The 9531-nt window shown below is 38.3% G+C and overlaps 1 protein-coding gene across 1 annotated transcript; it reads right to left on the bottom strand.

Annotated features, from left to right (window-relative positions):
* Window positions 1-1320: 1320 nt before the first annotated feature.
* On the bottom strand, window positions 1321-2268 carry LOC147002899 (olfactory receptor 2AG1-like). The gene has a single exon (XM_085842526.1). It carries the CDS (start codon window positions 2266-2268, stop codon window positions 1321-1323), a length of 948 nt encoding a protein of 315 aa, XP_085698652.1.
* Between the last annotated feature and the right edge of the window lie 7263 nt (window positions 2269-9531).

The following is a 9531-nucleotide window of genomic DNA, read 5'->3' as shown; positions in this document are numbered from 1 at the left end:
CCAGCCTCCTGTTCAGTAATCATGCATAATCTCTATGCTAGTATCCAGCTTTCCTCTCCCTCACCTACAACTCTCCCCAGTCTTTGTTTACTGCCATATTAGAGGATTTATAATAATATTTTCTTCTTGTGTAAACAAACAGGAAAGAGTAAGTTTCTACAAACAGCAATACCAACCCCATAGTACTGCATATTTAAGCTAGCAAGAAAACAATATTCCCCTTTATTCTATTTTTCAAATTTAAATTTATTTTCCTTTCAAATTTTTTATTGAACTATTTGTAGATTTTTATTTTTAGAAATCCTCACACTAATTTCTAAAGCAGCTGTGATACTTTATATTCCCACCAATAGAATGCTCTTTCCTCATATCCATGAGTGTACTCCTTCTCATTTGTACTTCTGATTACAGTCCTGTCTTGTGTTTCAGTTATATGTAAAAGTAATAATATGTGTGCAGATGAAGTACCATAGGATATTTTGACATGCACAGATTGTAAAATTTTTGTCTAGATCAATAATAAACATATGGAATCTTCTTGATTGTTGAAACATTTTAACATGTTAGGAAAAATGGACAAATGCTGTCTCATCTCGCTCTCTGCTTTTATTATTCAGAGGATAGAATTGTAAGTGTTCAAGTCCCATCACTGAAAAAAAGAAGAAAGGAAGAATAAAAGAAAAGAAACAAGAAAGAAAGAGAAATTGTATAAGAGAAATTAGGAGGAGAGTAGAGGTGAGGGGAGGAGGGGGAAGGAGAAAGGAGGAGAGAAGAGGGGGGAGAGGTGAGGAGAGTTTAAAGATCTTTCTTAAAGTTAAAGAAATCTCCATGAATTCAGAAGAGAGAAAAAATGAACACGATGAAAACTTCTTAAGCAAAATAGTCACTTCACCATTACATTTTGGTCAAGATTATTTAGTTGTACATTTAAGCAAATCTTAAACATCTTTTCTAATGAATATGTAAGCTACCTACTTGAAACTACTTTTTCTGGTTCTTGGTCCCATAATGACTTAAAATCCAAGGGGTCGTGTCCAGGTGACAAGGTGAAACCAATTTGAAACTCTAACACAAGCAGTTACATTTTTAAATGATGTAGAACTTTCAAAGACATAGAAAATAATTTTAAACAGGGTAGACTTAATTTTATAAAATATCTCATAATATTCAAAGAGTATTTAAAAAGGGTGTTGTATCCCATGCTTATCTATCAAAAATCCACACCTTTATTCTCTTAATTTTACCATTAGTATTTTACTCATAGTAGAAATCTCTATATTTTAGACATAATAAAGTTTAGAAGGCAGCTCTTAGAACTATCTAGAATGTAGACTGTACTGTGAACCTTTTCCCCAGGACTCTCCTCAAAGCCCCAGTGACCTCCTTATTCCTTAGGCTGTAGATGAGGGGATTCAAAGCTGGAGTGAAAATTGTATAAAAAACTGAGCTGATATTGTCTTGTTTGGGGCTGTGGAAGGAACTGGGTAGTACATACATGACAATAGCACCCCCATACCACATCCCAACCACAGTCAGATGGGAAGAGCAGGTGACAAGGGCTTTCTTCCTGCCCTCATTAGAGGGCATATAGAGCACAGTGAATAGAATTTTTGAGTAGGAGGCCAGGATGGCAGCAAGAGGGGGGATGAGCAAGGTCACACCCATCAGATAAACCATGAGTTCATATGTGGAGGTGTCTGCACAGGCCAGCTTTAGCAAGGGAGGAATCTCACAGAAGAGGTGTCTGATCTGCCTGGACTTGCAGAAAGGATATTGCATGGTGTAGATGCTATATCCTAGAGCACTGAGAGATGCAAGAATCCATGAGGTGGCTATCATGAGACAGCAAACTTTCTGACTCATTAGGATTGTATAGTTCAGAGGATGACAAATGGCCACATACCTGTCATAGGCCATGAAGGCCAGAAGGAGGTCCTCTGCACTACCAAGTGTCAGTTCCAGAAACATCTGAAGGGCACATCCCCCAAATGAGATAGTGTTATCTTTGAGAAGATAATCTAGTATGGCCTTTGGAGTGATGACTGATGTGAGAAGCAGGTCCATGAGAGAGAGCTGCCATAGAAGAAGATACATGGGAACATGGAGCCGAGCATCCACGGTGATGACCAGAAGCAGCAGTCCATTGCTGGTTATGGCTAAAAAGTACAGGGCTGTGATAGTGGCACAGAGCAGCTCTGGAAAACTACTGTCATCCAGAATCCCCACCAAGATGAATTCACTTCCCAAGGTGGAGTTGCAGACTTCCATTCTGTGTGATCTTTAGTTGCCTAGAAAACATGGTTAAGGAAGTTTTGCTATTATGAGCTCAACTTGTCTAACCTCTTATGTTACCCAGTATGCCTCTTAAGAACAAGGGTTCTTTCAAAATAGCTTTTCTTCTAGATTTCACTTTCTCTCTCTCTCTTCTCTCTCTTTCCCTCTCTCTTCCTCTTCCTCTCTATCTTTCTCTCTCTTTTCCTCTCTCTTTCTCTTGCTCTCTTCCTGGAGTCACATAAAGATCCATGTATGTGTAGAACAGGTAGTACGAACATTAAACAGTCACCTCACAAAGTACTTACCAGGACACTAAACGTGGAATATCTTTACAGAAAGTTATGTCTATTTTAGATAAAAGAAATAGCCTAACATGTGTCATTGTAGCATAATGCTTAGAAAGTGGCCCTAAATATTTTAGTTTGTTTTCTGAATAGAAATGTTTTGAATATGAAATTCTAAAGTGATTTCAATAAAGTACTGCCATGTGTTTTTTTTCACATTTCAATTTTTCAAGATTTATTTTTTAATTATATATATGTGCCTAGAGCAATGGTCATCTGTTTATCACTAGGCTTCTGCAAATCATTTCATGGCATGATATACATACGTTAGTATTTCACTAGTTTCCCTTGGTTTCTCTATCAGCCATTATTAACTTAACAGTTAATGATTTCAAAATATTAAACACATATCCCTTTGCATTGGATGGATTTTTGTGAGGTTTCATCATTGTTCAAAGTCAGCAACATTCACAAGGTCTAAAGACCTATGTTGAGATTTCTACAAGAGAGGAAGTACTCAAGTCTAGACTATAACACAGTCTCTGACAATCCCAGTTGATTCTACCTTTCATGATTTAGTATTAAATTATACTGTTTTAGCATTTTTTTTTTTGGATTTTCAAGACATGGTTTCTTTGTATAGCCCTGGCAGTCCTGGAACTCACTTTGTAGACCAGGCTGGCCTCGAACTCAGAAATCCACCTGCCTCTGCCTCCCAAGTGCTGGGATTAAAGGCGTGTGCTACCACCGCCCCGCTTAAATTTTGTTTTGCTAACAATTTCATACATGACCATGATTCATTACACTCACCATCTCCCTTCCTCAGAGTCTCAAAGCTGTGTATCCTTGTTAATTTAAAAATAAAAATAAAAATAAAATAGACAAGAAGGAAAAGGAGACCAAGAAATCTGATTCTATTGCTTCTGATCTTAAGATTTTCTTTGAACCTCCCTTTTCCCCCTGGTTCAATGTGTCCAAGGCCTGCCTATGCATGTCATTAAAATAGAGAAATATTCTTACCTCAGGTTCTAAGAAATCTAGTTGCCTGACCACTTCAGTTTCCCTTGGCTGCTTAAAGCCTGAAGATGCTCACTACAGTTGGGGAGATCAGATGTAGTTTACCTTGACAGCAGTTAATTGGTTTGTTTGGGTTAAGTTGCTGCAGTGTTTCAGGGAGCTGTGCAATGTCAGGTGTCAGGGCAGTTGTACTCCTTCCTCTCATCTGCAAGTGTGCTCTGAGATAGAGGGGTTTGCAGCCAGGCAGTTTATATGTTTTCAGTAGTTTCCTATGAAGTAAGTTCTTGTTTTCCTATTATCTGATAAGAAAGCTAGTAGAAACTGCTTCCCCTTTCCCTATGGCATAAAAGGGTCCCCAAAGCTTTTTGTCCCTTCCCAGGCAGCTCTTTTGTCTGAATAACAGATTTCTTTACCACTACTTCCCACTGTAGGAAAAGACAAAGATCTATAGAATAAAGTAAAATTAGAAGAGATATACATGTCCCTGTGCTGACTCACCTGAATATCTCTGGGGTCAGTTGTAAGGCAGGAAACTATCCAGGAATAACCTCCTTTGTCTTCCAAACACATGATCTTCTCTCTGCTTTTCTGTGTGCATAGCTTCAGAGGGACTTATTTACCAATTGAAAAACTCTCCCTTGGAAATGTTGGTCTCATACATAGCAAATTAAACAATCCTCTAGGGTGTTTCTTGACTTGCTTTTCTTGAGGTCTTCTATCTCTTAATGAGATTTAAAGCCTTAGGTTTATTCATCTCTGAAAGCCGAGATTATAGGAATTTATTACCTGATTTTCCCAGAGTTTTGTTTAATCCTAGAAGAAATATTGGAAATCCATTGTATTTTTAACAAACAATTATTAAAAATGGAGAGGAGGGATGGGGGAAAATTGTGGGAGGCTGGTTGGGAGGGAGGCAATGCAAGTAAATCAGTAAAATAATTAATAATAATAATATAAAAATACTTATTATATTTTTTTAGTTTTTGACCTTTTTCTGCCCCCTTTCCCAAATCCTTCCAAATACTTTTTACTTCATAACCCACCAAACTTCATGATTCATGTTCTTGCTCTCTCCAAACTACTTGCACAAAACAAACAAAACAACAAAACAAAATTAAAAAGTCAAAACAAACATATAGTAAGACAAAAAAATATAAAAATATTGAATACGGAGAAATCAAACTGGTTCCTAAATAGAGGCATCACCCCTACTGAGTTGTGTTCATGGCACTGGAAGATAGTTTGCATTGGAGGGGAAATAATGGTCAATATCAGTATATCAACAGTCATAAAATCTGAGACATACGTAGCTGGTGACACAGTAGCACACACATTATGGGAGTAACCAAGTGCCTTTTTAAAAAATTGAATTTAAGGTCCATTCTATGAGATGGAATTGTTACCTGACACTGTAAAGTGTCCAAGAGACTTAGACTAGATAAGCCATTGGTCCTAGGAGAAAATATACTTCTGTTATTTAGCAACCCACTTGAAAAAAAAAATCTAACTAAACAGACCTGCAGAGATTTCTCTAGTGTGGCCAGATTCTGACCCAAAGAAGAGAATGCATATCCCAACTAAAATAGAGTTGCTTCCTTTATTTCTGTTCCTCTTTAAGAAGACTATTTCTAAATCTATATAGCTGTTATATGTAAAGTACATAGATATACCTCTCCTTAACTCTGTTGATCCAGTACAATTTTTCTTTTCTTTTTTTTATCACAAAAAAATATAAAAACAATCTGCTAAAATACTAAAATGAACACATAGTTTTAACAGAGTTTTCATATATACATATTTCAATTATGTTAACAATCTCAAGTTATCTCTACGTTGTAAAATCATTAATGTCTGATACATGTTCATTTAGGTAAAGGATTTTCCTCTTTTATATTTTTTCCTTTTTTATTGAATATTTTCTTTATTTACATTTCAAATGTTATCCTCTTTCCTGGTTTTCCCTCTAAAAAGCACCCCTCTATCCCAAATCCCTTCCTCCTGCTCACCAACCCACCCACTCCCATTTTCTGGCCCTGGCATTCCCCCACACTGGGGCATAGAGCTTTCATAGGACAAAGGGCCTCTCCTCCCACTGATGTCTGACATGCAGCTGGAGTCATGAGTCCAACTATGTTACTCTTTGGTTGGTGGTTTAGTCCCTGGGAGCTCTGGGGGGTACTGGCTAGTTCATATTGTTGTTCCTCCTATGGGGCTGCAACCCCTTTCTGTTCCTTGGGTCCTTTCTCTAACTCTTTCATTGGTGATCCTATGCTCAGTCCAATGGATGGCTGTGAGAATCCACCTCTGTATTTGTGAGGCACTGCCAGAGCCTCTCAAGAGAGATCTATATCAGGCTCCTGTCAGTAAGCACTTGTTGGCATCTACAACAGTCTCAGGTTTGGTGATTGTAAATGAGATTGATCCCCAGGTGAGTCAGGCTCTAGATGGTCATTTCTTCAGTCTCTACTCCACACTTTGTCTCTGTAACTTCTTCCATGGGTGTTTTGTTTCCCCCTTCTAAGATGGATAGAAGTATCCACACTATGGTCTTCCTTCTTCTTGAGTTTCCTGGGGTATGTGAATTGTATCTTGAGTATTTCGGGCTTCTGGGCTAATATCCACTTATCAGTGAGTGCATATGATATTTTATTTGTTTGTTTGTTTTGGTTTGTTTTTTGTTTTTGTTTTTGTTTTTTGTGATTGGGTTACCTCACTCAGGATGATATACTCCCGATCCCTCATTTGCCTAATAATTTCATAAATTCATTGTTTTTAATAACTGAGTAGTACTCCATTGTGTAAATGTACCACATTTTCTGTATCCATTCCTCTGTTGAAGGATATCTGGGTTCTTTGTACCTTCTGGCTATTAAAAATAAGACTGCTATGAATATAGTAGAGCATGTATCCTTATTACATGTTGGAGCAACTTCTTGAGCCCAGGAGTGGTATTGCTGGGTCCTCAGGTAGTACTATGTCCAAGTTTCTGAGGAACAAGCAGACTGATTTCCAGAGCGGTTGTACCAGTGTGCGATCCCACCAGCAATGGAGCAGTGTTCCTCTTTCTCTGCATCCTCACCAGCATCTGCTGTCACCTGAGTTTTGGATCTTAGCCATTCAGAGTGGTTGGCATGGAATCTCAGGATTGTTTTGATTTGCATTTCCCTGATGACTAAGGATGTTGAACATTTTTTTTTTTAAGATGCTTTACAGCCATTCGGTATTTCTCAGTTGAGAATTCTTTGTTTAGCTCTGTACCTGATTTTTCAATAGGGTTATTTGGTTCTCTGGAGTCTAACTTCTTGAGTTCTTTATATACATTGGATATTAGCCCTCTATTGGATATAGGATTCGTGAAGATCTTTTCCCAATATGTTGGTGGCCTTTTTGTCTTCTTGACAGTGTCCTTTGCCTTACAGAAGCTTTGCAATTTTATGAGGTCCTATTTGTTGATTCTTGATCTTACATCACATGCCATTGGTGTTTTGTTCAGGAATTTTTCCCCTGTCCATATGGTCCAGGCTCTTCCCCTCTTTCTCTTTTATGAGTTTCAGTGTATCTGGTTTTATGTGAAGGTCCTTGATCCACTTGGACTTGAGATTTGTACAAGGAGATAAGAATGAGTTGATTTGCCTTCTACATGCTAACTGCCAGTTGAGCCAGCACCATTTGTTGAAAATGCTATCTTTTGACCACTGGATGGTTTTAGCCTCATTGTCAAAGATCAAGTTGCCATAGGTGTGGGGATTCATTTCCGGGTCTTCAATTCTATTCCATTGACCTACCTGCCTGCCACTGTCCCAATACCATGCAGTTTTTAATCACAATTTTTCTGTAGTACAGCTTGAGGTCAGGGATGGTGATTCCTTTGAAGTTCTTTTATTGTTGAGAATAGTTTCACTATCCTGGGTTTTTAATTATTCCAGATGAATTTGGAAACTGCTCTTTCTAAATCTATGAAGAATTGAGTTGGAATTTTGATGGGGATTGCATTGAATCTGTAGATTGCTTTTGGCAAGATGGCCATTTTTACTATATTAATCCTGCCAATCCATGAGCATGGGAGATCTTTCCATCTTTTCAGATCTTATTTCATTTCTTTCCTCAGAGACTTGAAGTTCTTATCATATAGATCTTTGTACAACTTTTCTGTGTACTTATGTCTTGGTGCTACAGTTATAGTTAAAGAAAGATAGATTAACTTTTCAAATATTAAATAGGAAATGAAAAGAAATCAATACAAATTTAGAGATGTAGAAGTTTAACATTTAGTAAAATAGTTCATTGCTTCTCTTTGCATATCTATCTATGATGTAAATATACTTAAACAGGAATAGCCTATCAATGAGATTAATAAGAGAAGAAAGGGAAGTATGTCAAAGTGCTCAGGAAATAAAACTCTATACCCAGGCCACCTGTGCACAGATGCATTACCATCAATGAATGAACTAAACTGAAACATGAAGAACTGACCTCCAAAGACACCTAAGAAAATAATATCCAAAGAGGAAAAATAATTTCTTGATGATACCATATATAAGGAATCATGGTGAGCCCAGAATCATATTTAATAACTGAGTGGGCAGAATTCATTCTAAAAATTCAAGAATAGTTTTATTTTAAATATATAAAATGTACAAAAATGTTAACACCAGAGATGGGTTTCATTAGCATTCCTTTTTCAAATAATAAGTTATTCACTTTACATCATGATCATTGCCCCTCATTCTGGTCATCCCTTTCTACAATCCTTCAGCCTATCCCTCTCCCATTCTCCTCTGAGAGAGTGGAGGACCGTCATAGGTAATCCTTCATGCTAGCATATCCAGTGTCTTCAGGAATAGGCACATCCTCTCTCACTGAGTCCAGTCAAAGCTCTTCAATTATTAAAAGAACACATCCCATAGACAGGCAGAGGTTTCTGCGTTAACCCCTACTCCAATTATTCGGGACCCACATGAAGACCATGCTGCATATCTGCTACATATATGTTGGGGATGGTGGTGGGGAGTAGGTTCAGCACATGTATGCTCTTTGGTTGGTGGCTCAGTCTCTGAGCACCCAAGGGTCCAGGTTAGTTAACACTTTTGGTCTTCCTGTGGAGTTCCTATATCCTTCAGGGCCTGAAATGCTTTCCCCAACTCTTCCAAAAGAGTTCCCAAGATCTATCTGATATTTGGTTGGGAGTTTATGCCTCTTTCTGAATCAGTTGGTCTCAGTGGACAGTCATGTTAGATTCCTGCCTGCAAGCATAACTGAGTATCATTAATAATGTCAGGGATTGGTGCTTGCTGATGGGATGGGTCTCAAGTTAGGCAGGTTATCATTGGCCATTCCCTCAGTCTCTACTCCATTTTCTGTCCCTGCCTTCCTTGTAGACAGGATAAATTTTGGGGTCGAAAGTTTTTTGGATGGGATGGTGTACTTATTGCTCAACTGGGGTTCTTGCCTGGTTACAGGATGTGGCTACTTCATGTCCCATATCCCCAATGCTATGAGTCACAGCTACAGCCACCTCCATTGATTCTCATGTGTCTCCCCTATTCCAGGTCTCTGGCATGTCCTTGAGATGTCCCTCATTTCCCCAACCCTTGTCAGTTGCAATTTTCCATTCATTCTAAAGACCATCTGGCCATCTCTCCTGTCCTTTCCCATACATGATCTTGAACTGACCACCCTTCTCCTCCCCATAACCTTTCCCTCCCTCCATCTGCCTCCTATGACTATTTTTATTCCCCCTTCTCAGTGAGAGTCAAACTTCCTTGCTTGGACCTTCCTTCTTGTTTTAGCTTCCTTGGGTCTATGGAGTGTAGCATGGGCATCCTGTATTTTATGGCTAATACCACTTACAAATGAGTTCGTACCATGCATATCATTTTGGGACTGGGATAACTCACTCAGGCTGATATTCTCAAGTTCCATTCATTTGCCTGAAAATTTCATGATGTTTGTTTTT

This window comes from Mus caroli, unplaced genomic scaffold (assembly GCF_978045245.1).
Source record: "Mus caroli unplaced genomic scaffold, Mus_caroli_1 scaffold_8, whole genome shotgun sequence".
NCBI classification, from domain to species: Eukaryota; Metazoa; Chordata; class Mammalia; order Rodentia; family Muridae; genus Mus; species Mus caroli.
This window is presented reverse-complemented; position numbering and strand designations above follow the sequence as displayed.